The sequence below is a fragment of the Juglans microcarpa x Juglans regia genome, chromosome 3D, assembly GCF_004785595.1.
Source record: "Juglans microcarpa x Juglans regia isolate MS1-56 chromosome 3D, Jm3101_v1.0, whole genome shotgun sequence".
In the NCBI taxonomy this organism is placed as follows: Eukaryota; Viridiplantae; Streptophyta; class Magnoliopsida; order Fagales; family Juglandaceae; genus Juglans; species Juglans microcarpa x Juglans regia.
This window is the reverse complement of record NC_054598.1, coordinates 35,264,322-35,289,110: the sequence shown is the minus strand read 5'-3', so window position 1 is coordinate 35,289,110 and position 24,789 is coordinate 35,264,322. Positions and strand designations below refer to the sequence as shown.

Below are 24,789 nucleotides of genomic sequence, written 5' to 3'. Positions count from 1 at the left end.
TAGAAGTTACTTTCTGTTAAATTAGTGAAGTTTGCATTCATCATACATTTAAATAGATGCTACTTGATTTTTGCCAATCAATCATTGCTTAGAATTTGACAAAATATCGACTCAATGATACCTTATTCAGCAATGTGGCATTATAAAGCATTAATACGAGGAACAAGTATCTATCCAATGTTGTTTTCTTTTTTAGTCTGAAACAGACCATTTTTTTTGTTTAAAATAAATAACCTGAAACAGACTTGTGAAGGTCAGAAATCCAATAATAAATAATAAGGGTACAGCAACAAATTTAATCCTAAAGTTATTTAACATTACACCCTTCAACAAGATATTTAACTATTAGTAGGTCTTTGAGCACCTGAATGTTCTTGGAGATGCACATTGAGCCGCCTTCTTGTCGAAACAAAAGTATGTGTCGTCTTTAGGTATGGTAATCAAAACCATCATGAAAAGACTGGAACTCAACTAAATTTGCCTGTGCAGAAACGGGGAACAAAAAAGTTGGACAAAACTCGAAGAGCTGATGAAAATACCAGATAGGCTAAAAGTGGATATACCAGCACAGCGAGTTGAGCTTGCGCTGGAAAATCTATACTTCATCTACTCCTGCACCTGTTGCAGTTTGCTCGGTGGACTTGTTGCTGTCAGCAGCCACTTGGACTTTCTTACTACCGGGGCCTGAAGAAACTTTAACCATTGCTGGTCTCAAAAGCCGTTGCCCAAGCTGAAACCCACGACGGAATTCTTCGATTACAATCCCTTCCTTGAACTCATGCGACTCCTCACGTGCAATGGCTTCATGCAGCTGCAAAACCAAAATGGCAGCCCACGTTGAGGTTTAGATGGCATGGAAAGGTTTATTAAGTTGCTTATCAATTCAGATTCTAATGACTACCACTCCAAGATACAAGCCTCAATTACCACGTCTCAGTCAGCCTTGGAAATTAAACATCTCACTTGGGTTAATGATTTGGACAACTCCCTGTCTAAGAGTGGTAAACTCCCCTCATAACATGAAACCATAAGCAATAGATTTGACTTTTGGATGCATAAAGATGAAAAAAGATGGACTACTTTTTGTAAAGGATTGAATAAAAAAGAATGGTATCCAAGTAATGCACAATTCCATCTTAATGATTAGTTTTCATTATTGAATACATTTTTCTTTTAAATAGAGACTACACAAGGAATTCAACCAAAAGCTACATGACCAGAGAACCCAACCCAATCCACGATGTCACATATCAGATTCCTGGATGCATAAAATGAGTCGACAGTAAAATCTGTTATCTTTACATGGGATAGCTCACAAGCATGAAAATTCTAGCAAGAAAAATGAACTTGTAACTACTTGCAGAAAACACCACCAAGAGTGGTGGCTCAAGATCCTTAGGTTACTCTCAAGTGTTTGACATGTACTAGGTCCTGGGCTCGGATTCGAATATAGATTTGCCTTAGGCTATTAGTATTAGCCGCCTAAGGCTTCATTGAATTCCTAGATGGACTAGGGTGTAAGCTATGGCTCAAACCCGACTTGAGGGAGTGCCTATGGCTTCTCACAATCTAAGCCCCTCCTGTCCGCTTCCCAACACGTAGGGTGCTACTATGGTCAGGTAAAGAAACCACCTCCAATTGCCCCTTCTTACCCCCATTCCCCGCCCACCCCCCCCAACCCCCCCCCCCCCCCAAAAAAAAAAAAAAAAAAAAAAAAAAAAAACACTACTCGCAAATAACACCACAAAACTGATAAAATATCAAAAGCTTTCACTTACTGAGGGATCGAAAGGCTTCCCTACAGTTGCTACCGCAGCCACGTGCAAGCTCCTCATTATCTCCACAAATTGCTTGTATATACCCTGATAACTTGCATCAATCTTTTTTTCCTTTTCTGTTTCTAGTTTAAGTTGTTGCTTAGCTCTTTCAAAATTGTCCACCATGGGCAAAAGACTCTCAATTACTTCTCCTTGGGCATCAGACCTTATGGTCAGTCTCTCCTTCTCTGATCTTTTCCTAAAATTGTCAAAATCGGCTTGTAAGCGGATGTATTTCTCCTTCCCAGAAGTTATTTCCAATGATAGAGCTGATACTTTTTGGGTCAATTCATTCCATTCACTTTCTATTATGTGTACCCTGGCCTCGATATCAGATACAATTTTTTCATCTCCAACAAGAATGGCATCCTTGTAAACGTTAATGAGAGCCTTTAAACTGGATAGGTGGTTTTGATCTCCACTTTCTGACGTCTTTACACCATTCTGACTAGCCTCCTCTATACCATTTGCCTACATAAAGAAACAAAATTTGTCTATGAATTGCATCTGTAAAATAATTAAACCAGAAAAAATTACACTTCACCCCTCAATCTCAAACAGCCACTCCTTTTACAGTATGACCAGCGACCACCAGAGTGCCAAAATTGTCACTTTACCTGCAAAACTGTCACTCCTTTTGCAATTTACTCCCTCCCTTCAACAATTAAGATTGTGTTGCATCAATTTTTTTCGTATATCGCAACTTATGTTTCAGATTGGGGATCAAGTGACCCCCAATCTGAAACATAAGTTGCAATAGGGGTCATAGTTAGAATGATTAAGTGTGATTTATCACACGTTAGGTTCATGTATGCTGCTTAATAAAAATGTGAGGCCTCCAATGGGTATTTATCCAGTGTCAGATTTAGGAGCGATGATGAGTTGGGAAAGACATGGATGATACATCCCACACACACACACACACACACACACACAGTTCAAAGTAACAGAACAGAGAATTTCAATCAATGTAGACAAATTAGGATTCATAATAATCAAAATCCCTTGGGTTAAAGGTGGATAATGTAAATTCATAAATCATAAAAATAATTGGGAGAAACATCAACGGGATAGTTGATATACTGACCAAGGGCAACTGGGTCCTAGATGTTGTGTCATTGTTAGTTTGCAAATCCTAAATGTGTCCTTTGGTCTTTCTAGCCAAGAAAATTCTCCTCCCTTTATCATTAGCATAGGTTATTAACCACTGTATAGAAGGATATTAATACATTATATTTCAATTCTGAACTCATTTTTAATCAGAATGCTTGCATTTTCGATTCAGAAACAGTCATGATGGGGGATCATATTACCATGTCATGAGTCCTTCCAACAACCCCCCCTTTTTCTCTCCTATAAAGCTCTTCTTAGAATAGATTCATAAATAAACATCATTAATGCCAACTTGGAGAGGGTTCAAATGTGAAGATTACATTTTCCCTCCATATACCATCATGTGTACTTCGGAGATGCCTATTCATACAAATATAATCGCTTACTTATAAAAAAAAAAAATTACATTTTCCCTCCAAAATTACATTCCCAAGGCAATGACAACTATCAACCTGAAATTAATCTACAATATCATCACAAAAGATAATTTACAGAACGTGTCATGACCTGAGGACATACTATTCGCACCTATGTGACAAGTGCTACCTTACTACAAATCGTTTCACGCTTTCATGAAATTTTCCTGTCTTGAAAAAAAAAAACTAACAAGTAGCATTCACATCCAATTACTTACAAAAATATAAAGTTAAATTTACATCGTTAACAAAATGTTGTTGAATTGTTTATTTATTTCATTAGTTATTTTCTTTCATATTTCTAATCATTTTTTTCAACTCATCTTTTTAATCTTGCCCATGTGAACCAAAAATCTGGCTCCACCACTGGTCGCACCCTTTTTATACGCTTTTAAATGAAACTTATTACTTATATAGTAAATTTTCCACCAAGACCTATAGTTCATATCAATAGGCATCGCCCTGTGTATACAACTGTACTCATCAAGTTAGAAGCAGCAAGTATGAATAAAAAACATTGCAAAAAAAAAAAAAAAAAATAGTATGAAAACGAGAAACTTATGGAGTTCAGGCTGCAATACTCAAACAGAATAATAATATACCAACAACAGTACAATAGCAATAGCATTTAGATTATCTAGAATTACTTGTAGAGTGAGATAGAAATAGTCGCATGTTGTAAGACATTAATAACTGCCCGAGTGAATTACCGAAGAGTCTGTCATTTGCCTGTATCTCCCACTGTAGACCTCAGAGTTCCTATCCAGAGTTCGGATAAGAAGTCCGGATCCAAACTAGGAACAGACAGAAACAAGCATTAAGCAGAGGTGGGGGAGGTAAGTAAACAGCGTACCGTGGGGGCGGAGTCTTGGGAGGAAAAATAAGATTTGAAAAAACGCCTGCACTTGTTATCCATGGTGATTGGGGATGAGTTGGGGAGAGGAAGAAACCCTAGAATCGGCTTGCAGAGATGAGGACGGTGGTGATAATGGAGGGGTTGAGAAAGTGCTAGGGCTTTGGAGTGCTTAGTGGATAATGAGAAAGAAGCGGAGAGGCGAGGAGGCAACAGAGAATAGTTAGAAGGAGACACCGCCATTAGCACCGTTTCGTATTTTGCTTTGCAAAATAAGTCAGAACTGAGCTTTGGCTTTGTAGTTAGGAAAACCGCTCTTCTTTCTGGTTTCTTCGTTTCTTTTCTTATTTATTTATTTATTTATTATTATTATTATTATTATTATTATTTTAACGAAGTAATGAAACTAATTTTCCGACGAGACTCGGTGTATTTTGTTAGCTTACACTTTTTTTTTTTTTTTGTCCTTTCTTTTAGGGGTGGGCAGTGGGGTCCCCTATCCTGCCCCCGTCCGCTCCACACCCCCACATGGACGGGTGGGCAGGCATCGCCCATGCGGGGGCGATTTGGCCCTAGTGGGATCTCGCTCTCACCCCTGCTCCACACCCCTCCCATTTCTAATATAAAAAGTTATAATTTTAAATATTTATATAAATATATTATATATAGATATATACAATTTGTTAAAAACTTGAAATTGAATTCAAGTTAATGGATTGTCTTGGCCTCCTAGACCAACCATTATATAGGAGGTCAAGACAATACAATAATCATACATAAGCAATATGAAACTTAACAGTAAGCCTCACATTAATTAAGTATGACTATTGTTTTACCTTAAACTCCTATATAATGATTGGTCTAGAAGGTTAAGACAATCAAAAATACAACTCTAATGAGCGAGAGGTGGGAGGCATGGTAGAAAACCCTCCCCCTGCATTGTGCGGGATAGGGGGCGAGGAGGGGGTGCCCCTGCCCCACACCATATGGGTAGCACCCACACTTTCTTTGTCGTTTCAAGCCTTCAACTCTGCCTCTCAACAATCTACATCTATTTGTTTTATTTCCACCATTTTAATTTTGAAAATTGATACACACACATTACTTTTTACAACATTTTATACAATAATATTTTAAAAAGGGGGATAATTTTGTAAACTATCTTATAAAAGTAATATCATCTTATCAAAATATCATTATTTTACGACATGTGTTATGAAATATGTTGTTTATTTTATTTTATTTTTATTAAATTTCAAACCTTTTCAGATTCTAAGTTTTTCATTTGGGAAATGCTTGGGCCATAGAGAGGTGGTCCCGAGACATTTTCCCGATTCAATTTTTTTTTACTTAATGATTAAGTAAGTGTTTTTAAATAATATTGTAAATTTTTTTAAAATGTTTAAAAATATAAAAAAGAACGTAAGAAAAAAAAGGTTAAATGACCTTATCGAAGATTCCTCAGTAGCTGTAGTGCTATCCTTTTTATTTTTAACTATCATATCTTTATCATTATTTTTTTAATATCCATATTTTTAAAAACTCATATTTTAAGTCATATATAAGAGCTATTCTATTATCAAGTTGATATGTGAAGTCAACTTAGCAAAATACTTACATGACATAATTTTATTCAGAAAATAAATTTTAAAATTTAAATATTACAAATCAAATTTTATCATTTAAATAATATGGATGATCTGTTTTGCACGCTGATTTGAGAATAATAACTTAAATTACGAAGACTTCAAAACTCTATATGTTATATAATTGTCATATTTTTACGAATTCCTTTTTATCAATAACACTTTTTGCTTTGCATAAATTAAGATTTCAGGCCTGTGTTTTTTTTTTGGTAAAAAATTAGGACCCATCGGTGGTTGCCAACTCGATGACCCTAACATTGTGACGGCCGGATTCGTTTACCCCATAGTGGTGAACTTAGGCAAGCATAGAATGGCCATGACCAAGCCATCCTTGACGGCTAGATTCAGTAGCGTCAAGTCTCCACCACCACATCACTTGGTCCCGACAAGGAGGAGAGGCCTCCCCCACCTTATTTCTGTTTAATCTTCCATTTGTTAATTTTTTAAAACAAAAATAAAAAACAGAAGAAAATTTTACCCGACGACATATTTCCAAAACTACTAAAATGCATTGATTTTCAAAGAGTCTGAATTTTATTTTTTATTTTTAATTAAAATAGAGTGATTTTTTTTTAATCATATATTTATGCATCGTTGCGTAAACAGTGTTAAGAAAAGCTGGCCAACAATAAGCAACATAGAATTTCTACAGCCATTATAACTAGAACGCTTGCATGACCAATTAAGCACACCATTTTGGAATGCCCTAGCCATTCACAAGCAAATAAGACCAAAGAACCCTAAACAAAGCAAAAACACCACAATCTGAAAAATGTCAAATCACATCTTAGTTCGCCATCAGCACTTGATTCAAACATCCAAAGCCAAGTTTGCAATAGTTTCAAGTTTCCAAAATGGCAAACTAAAACAAACCACCCTAACAAAGTAACTACTGCAAGGGTCAATTAGTAGAGCAGCTTCCTGCCTGCCCTGCCTTAAGTACCTGCATTATAGAGGAAATTTTATTTAAAAAAAAACAAAAAACCTTGGTGGTAAATGGAAGTGACTCACAGTATGACTGTTAAAGATGCATGATCGGCCTCATCCTAGTTAAAATGGTTCAAAATAATAATGACCTCTGAAAGACAATAGACTGTATCTTTAATCTTCCTATTAAAGGTGTATCTTCTGATACAAAGACATCTTGTTTTGATAGGTCTGATCCAAAGACAATTAGAAGTGTTCTGATACCTGTAAAGCTCCAACACAGTTTTTCAGTCAAATTCCGATCAAATGGTAAACAGACCATAAGGCCAATCAATCAAACCGGCTGTAGTTTATAGACTTGGATCTCCTATAGTTATTGCCCGAACTCTAGGGCTAAGAGTAGGAGAGAGAGAGAGAGAGAGAGAGAGAGACATAAAATGTACTCAACAGCATTTGTAGCTGCCCTAGTGAATTTCTCGGGTAGTATTAAATGATCAAGGCCCACTTTATGTGTCTATTTCTCTTCTACTCTAGACCCTAGAGTCCAGTCAAGAACCCTAGGAGATCTCTATCCGTACTTAATGAATACATGGCAAGAGATTTTCACGGCTTAGTAATTCACAATATCCATCTATCTGCCGGTGTATATGGGTCGTTATGAACAAGGCACTCCTTTTAGGTATGAAATACTGAAAATGATAGTCTTTTTTTTTTTTTTCCATGCAGGTCACCGAGGTCATTACTATATAGTTTATAATCCTTAATGCAGGCCATAAATAGAAAATATTATCACCAACGTAATTCCAGAATACATACCAATATCCAAATGATACACACCAAATTAAAATAGAGAAGATTACCACTGATGTATGCGACAGTACAAACCCCCATGAAGGCTTCACATATACTTCCTGTACCAAAAAGACACTATTAATATAATTAGATTTAGGTTCACCATATCGCAGACAATTTAACAATATTGCTAATGCTTTTGTCAAGAAAATTGTAGCAACTAATACTCTAAATTATTAAAAATGATCAATAAATTGATTGGAATCTAGTTTCCCTCCTTCATACATCTGGAGCTTTCCAACATAGGAAAGGAGAAGGTAATTGCATGGGATGATAAGTAATATAAGTTTTGTTAATTAGCAAAATGGCACTATCCACATATACATTTTTTTTTTTATTGGCACCGGGTGTCCGAGAACAGCGTCAACTATCCACAAGACACACATAAATGAGATGCTAAAATTACCTACATGCAATTTTGGAAATAAAAAAAAAAAAAGCATGGCTACAATGTTTATAAAAGCGAAACTTCATATACAACTTTTAATGGAACTGGTCGTCAATGCCATGGCAAAATGGAAGACACTTCTACAACCCCAAAGGTTACAATAAGGCTTGGATAAATTCTAACCAAGGAAAACATGTCATAAAACTTATCACAAGTTACCAATAGGCCAAACTCCTAAGAATCATAATCAAATTTAAGGAAGATTTATATGACAACTATACAAGATATCTGCGGGAACATACAGATAAAAAATAGAAACAAGATATCTCTAGGAACAAGCATCAATTCACTCCATCATATAAAGTAACAGCTTAGTTAAGTCCAGTGAGTGAAAAGAATACCTGTACAGCTACTTATCAGCATGACATAGACGCAATCACTAGTTCACAAAGTACATGCCTCAAAAACAGAGGCTCTATTACATTGGACATCAAGCCTGTCAAGCAGTTTTGTGTAAGTCGAAGAAAGATCCTGTGGGTTGTTTATGCCTTCAGTTTCATTGTAAGCTTTGATGCTATCATCTTCTGTACTATTAACATCATCAAAACCACTTTCAACCGGTTGCTTTATATGAATGATCTTACCAAACAACTGAAAGCAACTACCACCAACTTTTGTTGAGCTACAGCACTGGGTTCCAATCAATTCTGTGCCAAATGAATGCACACTGCTCTGGCTATGTGGTGATAAGTTTTCAGACTGTGAACTTCCAATATTCAGCTCGGTAGAAACAGTACTCAGCTTTGGCACCATGCTGTTGCCATAGGAATTATCGACCAACATATTGTTTTCACTTAAGACGTTGGATAAAGTAGATTTGGTGAATAGATTTTGCCTGGCTCCCTGCATGCCAGCAGGAAAAGAGTAAGAGTTATAATTCAACAATGGTTGGTTCATGTGCCCCATTGTTGAATTAGTAAATCCTGTGATGGGAAAGAAAAGGTCCCCCTCTCCATCAGTCAGCAGCCCAGAATTCTGCAGGGCTCTGCATTTCTTTGCGGGAGGAAATGTAGTATGGAGTGGTGATACTGGCGAAACATGTTCAACTTGCCAAGGACTCACTCCCTTGGCATTCTGCAGAACTCCAGGTTCATCCCATGTGACCTGTGATACACAGACAGAATAATAAAAACTAAATCAGTCAAGAGGGAGAGCAGGTAAGATATTTTTGCGATATTAGTAACACAAAACTATCTAAACAACCCTACAAGCTATGTGAAAATTCATAACCTCCTATGGCACCAAAACTACACTAGACACACATAGTTAACCATTACTAACGTAGAAGATAATTGTGGTTATATTCCAGAAATGAGTAATGCCTAGATACAAGCCTAGAGCGTGCAAGCCCTGTACAGTCCCTTCAGAAAAAAGTGGGACCCACAAAACAAAGTGGATTTTCTCAGGTGGGTCACACTTTTTTTCAAAGGGCCTGCATGGGGCTTGCACACCCAAATCATTTTCTCGTTCTCCTGTCAATGTTTCACAACAAGAAGTGATTAAAAATGCTGCCAAATAACCTGATCAACATCAGTTCACTTCCGTTCTATAATCTGCAATCAACAGCATGAATTGGGACAGTCGGAACATACAAATATCAAGTATAAACTCTCCAAGCATATGTTTAATCGACCAATTTGTATTAATATTCTCAGCATCCATGTATGAAAACTGAGCAACAAAGCTTGGAAACTTCAAAGTCTTGAATGGATCAGTGACATATAATCAAATAGCACATGAACGGACTAAAGATAAGTTAGTTTATACAAACAATCGATACAACCCCAATACTGTTTAGTTCAACCTTATCTTATAGTGATGAAACAGGGTCTATGAGCTGGCCCTGACTAGTATTGTGATTTTTTATTATCAGAAGGTATTGTGAAATATCACCAATCCACTTCATGGGAAGCAAAAAAACCCTTGCACAAAGTAAACAGTCATGTTCCCTTAAAAGACCTGTTCACATCAGACAAATCCCAAAGTAAACAGAAAATAAAAGGAAAAGACAGAGAAGAAAATCTGTTGTCCTCTAATAAAAAAATAGAGAGACAAAATAAGCCTCATTATCAAAAAAATATTTGCTTTCAATGGTACTGGTATTTATTAAAAAAAAAACAGCGCTACCGGCATGCTGTCATCATGTCAACACCAAAGGAGAAGTCATAATCCTCCATGATAGTATTTCCAATTCTGTGTTCAAGATCTTTCTTATCAAAATGATAGTATTTCCAATTCAATTCAAAATCACCAAAGGGAAAAAAACAAGAAAAGAAAACATGTTGTAGTCTAATCCAAAATTAGATAGAAGCGAAATAAGCCTCATTATGTCAGCACATTTAAAGATACGTAGCATATATCTTTTTTTTATAAGTATATTTTTAAATAAGTAGATTATATCTCGAAAGCTCTTTCTGGGATATAAAACTTTATTGAAAACCAACTCTTCTCCCTTTCATTTTTCATCATCTATTAAGAAATTGTAACTAATGCTCAGGAAAAAAAATTACGTTATTTTCAGCCCTACTTATAAAAAAATATGTATTCAGTGCTACTGGCATAGTGTCATCATGGCAACACCAGGGGACAAGTCATAAGCCTAGTGGTCCCTCCCATCTTCAATTCAATTCAATATCAATTACATCATATAAGCACACATGCTGGCCATGGACTACTTCAAGAGCATTCCGATCAAATTCAAAGACATTATCACAAGATTTTCATAATTAAACAAGGATTTTCGTGCAGTGTCATCTCTTTGTCAAATATCCAAACATGGAGCTATATTCACCTCAATCTTCATCGCTAAAACTAAATATTACTAGTTTTTACCTGTATGTTGTTAGCATCTCACTTATCAAAAAAATGTTGTTAGCATCTCAATAATCATAATAGACTATGAAGCAAAGAAAAATGACACATCAATCCGAACAATGTACTTGGACTACCCATTCCAACACATCAATCGATGCAAACTCAGAGCTGCATCAGCAGGCAAAGAGAATGCAGCAGCTACAGTTCTGACATTCTATCTTGGATGTAAAATCCTTGAAATCAAAATGAAAAGTCTATCCCGAATCTAGACACCATATAGCCTATCAATAACTAGTTAAGGAAATGCAGAAACAACCCAATAAAACATACTAACAAAGAAACACGAGACGTATGCGACACAGTGTGGATACCATGAAACAAAAACTCTTGTGACGATATGTATGCGATACAATATGGATGTGACACGATATGGCTAGGACACATTAGCTGACTAAACGATAAATGTATATCTATCGTTTACACAGCATTATATATTATATTTTTTTTATTAGGTATGTATCATATTAAATGAGAACACAAATAACAAGCGCCGAAAGATCAATAAAAGATTCAAAACTAAAGCTCAAGCAATAATAGATTGCATTACCAATAAAAAAAATAGATTGCATGTCACCAATCAATTTGTTATTTCAAATCTTCTAATATTTAACACCTTAGAATTTTCAAACAACAATTATAACTCCATTTTTTATATTAAGAAAACTTTATTTTATCCGACACGTTCTGAGTGTCCTGCCATGTACCAGAAGTGCCCAGACTTTGAATATTCTTATTTTTTAATTCGAGGACACGTATGCGGCCATGTCTAAGCCGTATCCGTATCCGTATCCGACACAGTACTTCAGCGGTTCAGCCCTTTGAAAGTGCTTCCTAGCAATTTCGTAGTGTACATGATCAAAGAAATCAAACTAAAAAATTGCTCAGACAGTATATGCAAAAGCGATATACACATATACCTGAAGCATGCGCCAGGGAGAGCCCCGCCAAGGCCCGCTGTCCGGGACGGAAGCGGAAGAAACAGTTCCCTGAAACCACGTCATCCTCGATGAATCCTCAGTCTCCATTGCCATCTTCACTCTCATTCCGGCGGTCCAAAACATATTCAGCGCTTCTTCCACCACCTCCGCCTTTACCACAAAGTCTGACCACCCTGCCTTCGGATAATACACTACCTCAAAGGGCATCTCCTGCGCTGCCAACTCCGCGGCCTCCGCCACCGCCTCCGCAGATAGCCTAACCCTCCCGCTCCTCGAGAATCCCTCTCTTCCAGAGGCATTATCATCATCCGGCGTCCCTTTCGTTGCTTCTGCGATCTGCAAGCTCCACCTGCCGCCGCAATCTGCATTGCTTGAACGCACTGCGCGGCGGACCCCGATAAACATCTGGCCCCTAGAGTTCCTCATGAACACCACGGAATCGCCTGCAACCAGCTTCTTGTGGTTCACAAACTTGCTCCAACCAGTAGTGAGCAAGTGGCGCCTCGGCGTACCACGATAAATGTGCCGAAAGTCCCAGACCACGCCGTGAACGTCGGTAACGGACAAGTTCTGGACCGGAGGCTCGGCTTGGTAGTTGAGCGGCGGGAAGATCGAGTCGGCACAGAACCTCGGGACGGAGAAACCTCCGCCGTTATTGGCATCGGACGGTGTGAGAATCTTCGAGAAGGAGACGAGCTTATCTGGTTCTCCCGCGCCTTCGTTTCGATCGGGCTGGTTAAACCGAGAGGAGTCGAGAAAGGAGGAGGAAAGCTGGGCGTTAAAAGGCTGGAGGAGGAGTTTCGCGAACACCTCGTCGGTGATCGGATCAGCGAGAAACTCGACGGCGGAAATCTGACAGGGAATGAGAGGCTTGGAGAGGACGAGAGGGGAGAGGAAGGTGGGACGAGATGAAGACTGCTCAACATGGCCCTGGGGGAAGTAGTAAACCCTAGAATGGACGATGGGGATCTGAACGGAGTTTCCAGCGCAGGCGCGCCAGATTTTGGGGTCGAGGCGGCGGAGATTGTTGGCCGGAGATTGATCCCGAGGCGGCATCTTCTAGGAATTAAGGAAGGGAAAAAGAGAAGGATATGAGGCAGAAATCTGGGGGAAAACGGAGAGAAAGTATCGGGTTAGGGTTTTTTAACATAAGGGCGCCGAGAAGATGGGACTCTCCGAGTGCGAGTATGAGAGTGAGTGTGTGTGTCTCTCTCTCTAAAAAAATAACAGTGTCTGATGAGCTGAGAGAGAGAGAGAGAGAGAGAGAGAGGGGATGTGTTAATGCGTGTGCCGTGTTGGCGTCGGAGAACGGGCACGGAAGCAAAAAGCGGGGGGAGTGGCATAACAAAAGGATGCCCTCTGATTGGTCAGAAATTTACAGTTTTTGCCACGACAACGTAACTGTGATTCGACGACACGTTCACCAATCTCACCTCATACACAGTAGTTACACAGTAGTAGTCTGTTTGCCGGACTAAAGTTTTTTTTTTTGGAAAAAAATTAATTATAAATAATTTTGCACGCTAATACGTATATTCATTAAATATAATTAATCAAAAAGTAAATTTTATTAAAAATAATATTAATTTAAATTTAAAATATGAAGATAACAATATCTATATATAAATTAGTACGTAAACTTACTTGTTCATAACAAAATTTTTTTTTTTAACCCATCTTGTAAAAATTAATCCATGGAGATTTCTATTCTTGCTTTTTTTAAATATTCTCTCTTATTCTTAATGGGATATTAAATTATTAAAAAATTAAATTAGTTTTTATTTATGTGTCAATTATCTAATAAATTTATTTGTTTAAATTCGAACCAATACATTTTAATTAAATTGACAAGATTTTGAAAATTCAGAATTTGAATTTTTTTTACCAATTTGGTATATTATTTCATTTTGAAAACTGCATTTATGAAAATTTAAATTTAAAGGAGATAGCCTAGAGTTTTTTTTTTTTTTTTTTTTTTTTTTTTTTGTGTACTCGAGCAACGCATTTATTTCTTTATGTTTCTATTAATAACTAAAGTTTCAAAACTCTAGAAGAAGAAACAAGTACGAAATGTTGTCAAACAAAAGGCAGTTAATTTAGAATAATTCATGTATTAAAGATCATTTAATGGATGTAGTAAGTTCAAAGCTTCACGTGTGAAATTACAATGGATTATAAAAAGCATAAAAAGTCTCTTTGAAAGTTGGAATTAGGATTTTCAACGTCCGTTCCCTTTCTTTTTTTTTTTTTAAGGAAAATGTCATCATTGATTTATTCATCAAGATAAACTTAAATTCATAACCGGATACATGTATAAATATTCACATATCAACTATTTAGAGCTCTATCAGCACACTACTAGACTAGTCTGAACTTCACTGCTGTTGATACTCTCTACATATAAACATCCAAAAGACAACATTCTGTTTAAATAGAGACTCAACCTCATACTTTATAAAAAGGAATGACTCAACCTCTACGGACAAATCGTCCAAGAGACAAACTCGTCTTTTTTTTTTTTTTTTTAACTATACAATAAGAAAAATAAGAACGAAAAATAATAGATTACAATATGGACCAACTCCGGTAGACTTTGACATCATATGAAGGCAACAAGTTTGTCTCTTTTCAGTCACAAAAGTCATATCTGAAAGATCTGGTGGTGGTGATTCTGGTGATCTGGCATGTGTGGCGCGTGAGGACCACGCGCAGTGATTTCAACAAAACTGCCACTATCCTCAGAATGATTTGCAGCCTGGAAGTCTTCTTGTGCTGCGTGTGTCTCTCGAGAGTTGTCGAAAAATTATAAATCTAACTTTTTCGACCTTGAAGAAAGAAAAATAAACTAAGAAATGAGGAAATGAGAGAAAAAAATGAGAAATGAGGGAATGAGTGGGGGAGAGAGGAGGAACTTCCTCCTTCGATGAAACTTAGATCTGAAGGCTTTTTTTTCTTGAGTTGTGCAGCACCACACACTCATTTTGAAAAGAATTGAAGTCCACGATTAAGAAATTAATTTTTTTCATATAAATATCATATTTATTCAGTTTTTTCACAAGAATACGCGATACTTACGCACTCTGTGACTATAAATATCATTTCTCATATATAATACATAGATTTTGCAATATTACATCCCTTGTGGGCATCATAAATCTTGGTTTTTATAGGCTTGGATTTGGATGAGTCTATCTCTTTCGGATATTAAAAAAATATTATTAAATAAAGTTTTATTTACAAATTGATATTGGTGATACTTTTTTATTATTAATATGATATAATTTGATTTGTACGATTTTTTTTTTTAAATGCTATTTTCTAACTGGTATAAAAGTCTTTCACACTATTAATGTGACATAATTTAATTTATAAGAAAAATTTAAATATTACAAATTAAATATCCCATTCAAATGGTGTAAAAGGTGCGACGGCATGGATATGTACTATATCCTCCACGCCAATATAAAAGTCTTGATAAGTTTTGGTCTATAGAGATAATAGCACAAAAAAGTTTGCAAATTGTCAAAGTTTGATATGGTACAAGCAAGTAAAATGATTCAAATTTAAATTTTATAGATGAAATATTATTAAATAGTGTAGATAACGTGTCTCCTACATTTATATAAAAAAAACTTAAGAACTGCTTCATCTACTAAGATATTTAACACAAAAGAAACTTACAAACCGACAAAGTCTAGTATCATACATCTGATTATAAAACAAATATAACATTAGTTCACGCCAATTTATCTAACCTCGTTTTGCAATGTTAGTCCTTCTATTAAAAAAAAAAACCTTAATTTCTAACTCAACGTTGTATGTCAGGGCGAATCATACATCAACCCCTCCTCGTCCTGGCTTCCCGAGTCCCTCCCAATTACAATTTACGTCTCGTTACCAGGAAACATGGCGGACCATGTCTTCCCTCCAATTACGGAAAGGCCCTTATCACATGTGTCAGAAATAAATCATCGTGGCCACATGGCGCGTATCCATTTATTGAGGTAGTGAATATGGACCCCACGTGACAAAGAGATACGGAAATCAATGGTAATCAAGACACTGACAGCGAGGGAGAAGTCAACGAATCAGGTGGTTGAGATTCGGGGTGGATGTTTAGGACGGAGGGTTTGTTCCCTTGTTTTTTGGAGGAGGAGGAAAGGCCGGAGATCAAATCTCGTGGAACGGTGGAAACCGTTGGAGACTTTTATTTTTGTTAAATAAGTGAGATAATAGGAGAATTTTATAAATAATAATAATAGTTTGTTAGTAGTAGTGAGATAGTTTGAGTTGAGTATTTATTGAGTTTTGAGAAATGAGAGAGAAAAAATTGAATAAAAAATATTATAAAATTAAAATATTATTCGAATATAATTTTATAATGTAATTTGTGTTTAGAAATTTGAAAAAGTTAAATTATCTTTTATTTGAAAGTTTATAAAAATTGTAATGATTAATTTGAAAATGTTTGTATTTAAATTATGTTTAAGAATGAGATGTGATGAGATAAAAATTTTGGAATGAAATTTATTTCCAAACAAGCTCATTTAAAAAATAAAAAATAAAAATAAAAACAAAATAAGAATCATTATTCCCTTCAAAATTAGGAATTTGGATGTCTAAAAAAGCTTCTATTTGGTGGGATTAGGGGTAGCAAATTGTGTTTTTGGGTCGTGTCAAGTCATGAACATTTGACTATATAAATCAACCTAAACTCAATCTGTTAAACTAAACGTGTCAAATTTTCAGATCCTAACCCAACCTATTTAGATAATGGGTCGTGTCGTGTCACTCATTTTGACATATTTAATAATTAATTAGAAATATGTTAATACAATACGACTCATTTAAATCTTTTTGTTTCATGTAAATGGGTTGAACTAAAATGCATAACTCATTTGACCTGATTAATGTAATTTCACATAAAAGTTAAAATCTATATTTATTAATAAACACAATATCTTAAAAAATATATATAAATATTTTTCAAATTTTAACATATAATAAAACTAATATTACAAACCATACAATAACAAATATAAGCATAGGTCTAAAATTACAATAAAAATAATAAAAACAATAAAAATATAAGCATACTGAGAAATACCAATATTACAACTTAACAATAATTAAATTTTAATTTTGAAATAAATTCAAAACATATCAAAACAGATTGATTTCGTGTTAAGCAGGTTAACCAGTTATTGACTCGTTTATAAATCATGTCTTAATAGATAAACCCGTTTTGACCAAAACCCGTTATCATCAAATTTAAACCTGTTAATTTCGTATCATGTTCGTGTAGGGTTTGCAGGTTGTGTCACATATTGACATCCCTAAATGGGATAAGTCTAAACTTCACTTTAAAGATTTTTTTTTTTATTTTTATTTTTTTTAAGATGGATAGGATGTTATTCATGCAAATCGGATCAGTACTTACACATAATTTTTCCCTCAAAAATAAATTCAAAATCTGTACATATCTTCCTCTATATACATTTTCTCTTCTAAATATGAAATAGCTAAATTTGGTTGTTAGATAAATTTGGTTGTGGAGATAAACATAAATCCTGTCTACTAAAAGATAAACTTAAATACATTCATATCCACCACTAAATTCTACATACATAAGAGTCCTTAATAAAATAAATTACTTTATTTCACTAAAAGAAACAAAAAAAATTGGATTAACATCTACTTTCCACAGCCCAAGTAACCATCCGCCCAAGTAACTGGATGGCGAATACACCGTTACATGAGATGAATAAAAGCAGCAAAAAAAAAAAAAAAAAAAAATCTCATTGATTAAAGTATTAGATATAATCATAAAATGTGTAAGTCTCGCACAAATTATTTGAAGAAAAAAAATGGATTTTATTATTAAAAAATAGATTATTTTATGCAGACTTTAGACTTGCCTACTTTTTAAAAATAAGTGTGTGAAACTTGCATTCGTTAAATTGTACATATCATTTTTCTTATTTTTAAGTTAAACAGTTTGGATTTTATCAACCTGATATTTATTTGAAAACATCATAAGGCTTTGATAAGTGACATTCCAAATAATTTATGCATTGCCTAAAATAAAATAAAAAGATGTGGCAATATTTCAACATGTGGACTGTCGAGCAGTCATTAACCCAACCAAAAATAATAACTCTTATTGCATGTCTTATTATATGGAAACCGTTTTCAAGATGATCTTTTTTTTAACCTCATATTGAATATATATATATATATACACACACATATATATATATATATATATATATATATATTTATATACACACACGTACACACACGTATTAGTATATGAAATAATGTCAATGTGGTGCAACGATTAATAAAGTTTTAGAAATTTATTCTCAATACTAATTTTCCTCGTTTCTTAGAATTATGTTATTTATGTTGTAAAACAAATTGAGTAATATTAAATATAGTTATAGGTAGTCACTACAAGAATTATGACCTTTTGCCATGAATTTTTTTCCCAAGACACATGGTCGTGGCAAATAATTACCGAATCACACTAAACCCGTGCGTGGAAAATAAAACAAGTCTTTCCTCACAAAATATTGTTGGCAATTAAAACTTTGTGGAGAAAATATGTTTTTGCGGCCAAAAAATATTTATTGCAGCAAATTTTGATCGCCGCAATAAGATTGGTCAGAAATTTGTCCGTTCGTGGGTAATTAACCTATTGCGACGAAATTATAGACTTTTTGTGTCGCCGCAAATAACTTTACTGAATTAATTATGGGTTATTTGGTTTTTGCGACGATATTAACTTATATTGCGGCGACTAAAAGTCGTCGCAAAAAGTCAACAACATTACACCCCGTGTTTTCCCCTTTTCCTTTTCTTCTTCCCAATCCTTCACACCCCGCGTCGCTCTCGTCTCGTCTCGTCTCTCTCTCTCTCTCTCTCTCTCTCTCTCTCTCTCTCTCTCTCTCTGCTATTGCGAGCGGCGACCTCACCTCTCTCACCCTTCGACTACGAGCCTCTCCCCCTGCCACGAGACCTCACCCAGTCACCTAGCACCAGTCCGCACCCCATCGCGTCCTCACCCAATCACCTAGCACCAGTCAGCCCCCCATCGTGGCCACCTCCGCCTGCCGCTGTCTAGTAGACGCACTATTTCGACACGGTGAGCCTCTCTCTCTTTTCCCTTCCTTTTCTCTCTGTGTAATTTGTGATGATATGATTGTATAATTTGTGAATCTGTGTAATGTGAATCTGTGAAATTTGTGTTGATCTTGTTGTGCAATGTGTAATCTGTGTAATTTGTGAATCTGTGTAATTTATGAATCTGTGAAATTTGTGTTGATCCTGTTGTGTAATGTGTAATCTGTGCAATTTGAGAATTTGTATACATGACAATTTGATAGACTGGTTTAGAGGAAATTCTTTAAAAAACCAAAAAAAAAACTCAATTTAAATAAGACATTTATCTAAATACAAATATCTAACCATGGCTAATACTCATGACAATTTTACAAAAGTCATAGTACCAAAAGACATAGTGCTTAACTGGTACTTGCAATGAGAAACCTTGGGTGATTTTTAATCTAACCATGGCTAACACCCATGACAGTTTAATCTATAGTTAGAATTGTATAGATTTCATCCCAAAGTCTGGGTGATTTTTTTATTTTATTTTTCACGGTCTAGTTCAAAACATCTATGTTATATCAGTTTAGCATGCATTAAATATTGCCTTCAAAATGACCTATAAAAAATGTAAGAATCACAGCCATATAAAAAAGAAAGCAAAAAAATTGAAGAACCTCACTTGGGGAACAAAACTATATACATAGAAGCACTGGAAGCTTTTGAGGTAAATTTAAAGGTCTTCTCAATTATTATTTTCAGAGGTAAATTTGAAATTTTTACAAAAAGGAAAACGCACACTTTGATTGCTGGGACAGAAACAATAAGGATAAGAAAGAAAAAGAAAATTATATATAAGTTGAATTAGGCACCTCTATCCAAAATTCCAACTGCACTTACTAAATCTGGTTGGCAATGATTAGCTGGTTGTTCCATAAGTTGAAAAAGGAAATAACATGAAGAGAATAAGATTCAAACTTTCATATTTCCTTCCTTCATTGGTTTCCTTGGTAGTTTATGACATATTCAAACTTTCATAATACCAAATAAAAATCACAAATTTCTTTCAAAATAAGTTCGTTGGTAAAAAAAGGAACAATTAGCTCAAAACAAAAAAATCTAATACTAAACTTTTCTTTGGGCCCAATAGAATTTCCCCATATTTGTTCTCATAATCCAAATTTCCCCACAATAAGCCACCTCATATTTGAGAAATCAAGTATACAAAGCAAGGGATCATTACTCAATTGATATATAAAATGTAATAAGCACCACACTTTATCAACAGAAAGCAAGAGCTTTCTACACATATTCAATGCCCCTAATCAGTGCTTTGACTAGCATCTTCTCTCATTGATAATTAAGGATCAAAGAAGAACCTTGACTTATAGACCCAAATTTGTTTTTTTGAAATTTATTTACCTCCATCCATAAAGAGTAAGTAGATTGCAACCGTAAAGAGATTTCAAGTTCAATCAATCAATAATAAGAAATTTCAACCAAGATGGGAAATAAGCCTGAGATTTTTGTTTTTCTTAAAAAAGGAAATCGAAATCATTCAAATAAATTTCAAATGATTAATTAATCCTTGTTTGTTTTCAAGTGAAAATCTAATTAAATGCTGACTTTTCAGCCAATGTGAGATTATTGTGAGAGATATATATATATATATAGTGGTGTAGTACTTTGAATCTACAAAATACTTAATAAATAATTTTTTTGTCAAAATTATGCTCTAGATGTATTATAATGACAGATGGTTGTCTAGTTTCTGATGCTTGTGTAGATTGTTCTTTCCATCTATTGAAAATCATACTTTTTTACCTATGGTTTAGATAGTAAATACTTCGTATACCCACCAGTTTTGAAATCTGTAGCTATTACCCAATGATTTAGCTATCTCAACCAAATTACTGTGTTAATTTTCCATCAATATCATTATATTTCTTGTTTTACTGCAGCCCTTTCTCAATTGGATTTTCCATATTAAAACTTTAGTATTCCAAGTCAATACCATAGGACGGATGGAGCTGCCCCATTTCATCTTTGAACAAGACAACTGTTGAATTCGTTATTTCCCTTCAGATTTGTCATCCACCATGTCCTCGTCATTGTGTATAAAATTTGTAGTTTGACATTGTTTCCCTGTGTCATATGATGTTGTTTTGGTACACAAACTTCTATTAAATTGTACCCATAATAGTTATCACTTAAGGAAAACACTTGCAAAAGACAAATGTGCAAGGCCATCTCAAATACTCCATGTTTACATCATAATTCATGAACCATCAACTAACTTTGCCAGAAGCTACAACATTCGCCATAGGGCATTTCATCAAGAGATGGTTATTTGCCTTCTCTATTCTGAAACAACTTTTCACTTAATTTCGTGAAAACCCATTAATTTAACTCTTACTAACTTGAACAATTACCAGATGGATAAGGCTTGGATGCATATTGAAGATAGATTGCAAGACAACAAATACGCTAAAGGTGTTAAACAATTCTTAGATATGGCAAAGGCGCATGCACCTTGTAGAGACTACATTAGGTGTCCATGTCGTAGATGCCAAAATAGAAGTTTCCATCCTCTTATTGTGTGGTTAAGGATCATTTGTTCATCGTAGGAATAGATACAACTTATACGAAATGGATTGTCCATGGTGAGGAGGAAACTTTGCTAGACACGGCATTTTCAGACGAGGAAGGTGATGGTGCTAATAACTACAATGACTACATTGATGATGTCGACGAGATGCTAGATGACATCCGTGTGGGGTCCTTTATGAAAAATTCTGGTACACCATCTGCTTATGCAGACCAGCATCACCAAGGTCACACCTCTGATGCTCCAATCAACCTTAACTTTGAAGAGTTGCTTGACGACGCAAAACGTCCACTTTATCCAACATATGATAAGTTCTCAGAGTTGTTCTTCATAGTCAAGTTGCTACACATAAAGACAATTGGTGGTTGGACTGTGAAGTCGTTCGACATGGTTATAAAGCTTTTGCAAGCTGCATTTCCTGATGCATTGTTCCCAGCCTCATATAAAGAGGCTTGTCGCTTACATCGTGGGTTGGGTTTTACTTACACAAAGATACATGTATGCCCCAATGATTGTGCCTTGTTTTGGAAGGAAAATGCTGAGAAAGATGAGTGCCCTAAATGTAATGCATCGAGGTGGGTATCAAGTACAACATACCCACAAAGGATCCCCCAAAAAGTCCTCCGATATTTCCCTTTGAAGCCACGGTTGCAAAGGTTGTTTATGTCAAGAAAGATTGTCCAAGCCATGAGATGGCATGTAAAAGATCGTGTTGACGATCCAAGCTGCATGAGACATTCGATAGATTCTAGGGTATGGAAAGACTTTGACAACAAATATGGTTGGTTTGCCGCAGATCCACATAATGTCAGACTTGGTCTAGCGAGTGATGGGTTCAACCCATTCAATAACATGAGCAAACCCTACTGCATTTGGCCAGTGCTAGTTGTCCCTTACAACTTGTCCCCTTGGTTATGCATGAAAGATCCATATTTGATTATGTCATTGTTAATCCCTGGACCTAAGGCACCGGAAAATGATATTAACGTATTCATGCGTCCACTGATCGATGAGTTGAAGAAATTATGGCATGAGGGAATTCGTACATATGATGCACACAAAAGACAAATGTTTTCATTGCATCCAGCATTACTTTGGACTATCAATGACTTCCTCGTATACGCCAATCTTTCAGGTTGGAGCACAAAGGATAAGATGGCATGCCCTACATGTAAGGCTGAAACAGATTCGTTGTGGCTGGTTTATAGCCTTAAACATTGTTATATGGGTCATCATCGGTGGTTGGCTTCAGATCACAGTTGGAGACGCAAAAAAAAAAATGCTTTTAATGGTAAGGAAGACCATCATCTCCAACCAGAAATCATCACAAGAATGACATTGCTGGATCAATTACATGAGGTCTCAAATGTGCAGCTGGGTAAATTTGTAAAGAAGAGGAAACGTACGCCCACTGAACTCAACTAGACCAAAAAAAGTATATTCTTTGAGTTTCTTTACTGGTTAGAGTTGGGATTGAGACATAATTTGGACGTCATGCATATTGAGAAAAACATCTGTGATAACGTGCTAGGAACCTTGATGAATATTGAAGGCAAAAGTAAGTACACTGCCAATGCGCAAAGGGATTTGGAAAATCTTGGCCTAAGGAAAGATTTGCATCTACAGCATGATGGTAATCATACATCTATGAGTCTTGCAGCTTACATGTTAAATGTAACTGAACGAAGGAGTTTTTGTGCATGGTTGTCAGAAATCAAATTCCTTGATGATTTTGCCTCAAATATTGCCCGGTGTGTCAACGTTAAGGAAGGGAAAATCATGGGAATGAAGAGCCATGATTGTCATATCTTTATGCAAACATTGTTGTCGGTTGTGATTGGTGGGTACTTACGACCTGATGTGCATCAAGCTTTGTCTGAGTTAAGCTCGTTTTTCAAAGAATTATGTTCACGAACACTGGAGAAAACAACATTGGTACGACTTTAAGCTAATATCCCCATAATTCTTTGTAAACTGGAAATGATATTCCCACATGCATTCTTCGATATCATGGTGCACCTTGCTATTCACTTGCTAGAAGAGGCATTACTAGCCGGCCTTGTGATGAATAGGTGGATGTACCCTTTCGAGAGGTATATGGGTAAGTTCAAGAGGTACGTCTGCAATAGAGCAAGACCAGAAGACTCAATTGCTGAGGCATTTGTTCATGTTGAGTACCTGACATTTTGCTCTCTGTACCTTAATGATATCGAGACTAGGCACAATCGAGAGGAACACAACAGTGATGTTCAACATGTCTCCCCACAGCCAAGTGTATCCATTTTCTCCCAAAAGGTTCGCTCGTTGGGGGGAGCAATCTTAGAAAAAATGCCCAACACACTGTTGGCCAAGGCCGAGTGGTACGTGCCTAATGATTGCACAGAGATTGAGTACTATATAGAGTAAGTGCACCGTCAAGTATTTTTTTAGCAATTCATTTTGTTATATTGTCTTTGGATCACCTATTAACACATGTAGAAAATGTAGTGAACACTATAACAAGATCAAAGAAGAGGACCCGAGTAACACCGAGTGTAGGCACCAAAGTTAATTTCCAACCTGGTTTAGATCACGCATAAGTTTGCATATTGCCCTTCCTATACGTACATATCCCTTTATTTTTTTTATTATAATTAGTAATTGTGTTATCTTTTGTGAAATATCCATGTTAGATTGCCGAGTTGCATGCAATGACTCCCCTAAGGTGACCGATGACTTATATGCATTAGTGTGTGGTCCAGATCCAATAGTCACATCATATTCCGACTGTATAATGAATGGAATTCGGTTTCACATGAAAGAGCTTAAAAGGCGTTGCCACACCTAAAATAGCGGGCTTGTTGTTCATGGTGACCATCAAGGTTTGGCCGTTGACTTCTACGGTGTTCGGAAAGATATTATAGAATTACGCTACATGGGTTGACATAAGGTATACTTGTTTAAATGTCATTGGTGGGACATTGGCGACACGAGAAGGGGGATACATGTTGGGAATCACTTCACGAGTGTGAATACTTCTAGGCAATGGTATAAAAATGAGCCTTTCGCCTTAGCATGCCAAGCGTTACAAGTGTTTTACTTAAAGGACCCAAGTTTGGAGGGAAGTTGGCAAGCCGTACACAAGATTACAAGTAGGAATGTTTACAACATTCACCATAAGACCTCAGAAGAACATGAGAATGATGAT

General features: G+C 35.8%; 3 protein-coding genes across 4 annotated transcripts; 1 reads left to right on the top strand and 2 right to left on the bottom strand.

The window, feature by feature from the left end:
• Window positions 1–224: 224 nt before the first annotated feature.
• LOC121256693 (protein GrpE) lies at window positions 225–4,527 on the bottom strand. Its single transcript, XM_041157561.1, has 4 exons — window positions 4,200–4,527; window positions 1,779–2,288; window positions 564–811; window positions 225–481 (listed from the first exon to the last, which is right to left on the bottom strand). Exons 1-3 carry the CDS (start codon window positions 4,440–4,442, stop codon window positions 596–598), a joined length of 969 nt encoding a protein of 322 aa, XP_041013495.1. The 5' UTR covers window positions 4,443–4,527; the 3' UTR covers window positions 225–481; window positions 564–595.
• A 1,947-nt stretch (window positions 4,528–6,474) lies between these two features.
• LOC121256691 (auxin response factor 17-like) lies at window positions 6,475–13,169 on the bottom strand. Of its 2 annotated transcripts, none has more exons than XM_041157557.1 (4): window positions 11,864–13,169; window positions 8,414–9,176; window positions 7,633–7,683; window positions 6,475–6,788 (listed from the first exon to the last, which is right to left on the bottom strand). In XM_041157557.1, the coding sequence occupies exons 1-2, from the start codon at window positions 12,938–12,940 to the stop codon at window positions 8,457–8,459; spliced, it is 1,797 nt and encodes a 598-aa protein (XP_041013491.1). In that variant the 5' UTR covers window positions 12,941–13,169; the 3' UTR covers window positions 6,475–6,788; window positions 7,633–7,683; window positions 8,414–8,456. The 2 variants fall into 2 exon arrangements, with proteins under 2 accessions (XP_041013491.1, XP_041013492.1); XM_041157558.1 differs by lacking the exon at window positions 6,475–6,788 and adding an exon at window positions 6,985–7,036.
• An 8,260-nt stretch (window positions 13,170–21,429) lies between these two features.
• Window positions 21,430–23,549, top strand: LOC121255266. The gene is made up of 3 exons (XM_041155543.1): window positions 21,430–21,487; window positions 21,622–22,980; window positions 23,068–23,549. The coding sequence occupies exons 1-3, from the start codon at window positions 21,430–21,432 to the stop codon at window positions 23,547–23,549; spliced, it is 1,899 nt and encodes a 632-aa protein (XP_041011477.1).
• Window positions 23,550–24,789: the final 1,240 nt, after the last annotated feature.

Excerpts from the sequence above, each read along its gene's own strand:
- LOC121256693 (XM_041157561.1), bottom strand. The coding sequence starts at position 4,442 with ATGGCGGTGTCTCCTTCTAACTATTCTCTGTTGCCTCCTCGCCTCTCC. Across the intron at positions 2,289-4,199 it reads CCCAAGACTCCGCCCCCACG|GCAAATGGTATAGAGGAGGC; the intron begins GTACGCTGTTTA and ends TTCTTTATGTAG. Across the intron at positions 812-1,778 it reads GGAAGCCTTTCGATCCCTCA|CTGCATGAAGCCATTGCACG; the intron begins GTAAGTGAAAGC and ends TTGGTTTTGCAG.
- LOC121256691 (XM_041157557.1), bottom strand. The coding sequence starts at position 12,940 with ATGCCGCCTCGGGATCAATCTCCGGCCAACAATCTCCGCCGCCTCGAC. Across the intron at positions 9,177-11,863 it reads CTCCCTGGCGCATGCTTCAG|GTCACATGGGATGAACCTGG; the intron begins GTATATGTGTAT and ends TGTGTATCACAG.
- LOC121255266 (XM_041155543.1), top strand. The coding sequence starts at position 21,430 with ATGGATAAGGCTTGGATGCATATTGAAGATAGATTGCAAGACAACAAA. Across the intron at positions 21,488-21,621 it reads AGACAACAAATACGCTAAAG|GAATAGATACAACTTATACG; the intron begins GTGTTAAACAAT and ends TGTTCATCGTAG. Across the intron at positions 22,981-23,067 it reads GGTCTCAAATGTGCAGCTGG|AGTTGGGATTGAGACATAAT; the intron begins GTAAATTTGTAA and ends TTTACTGGTTAG.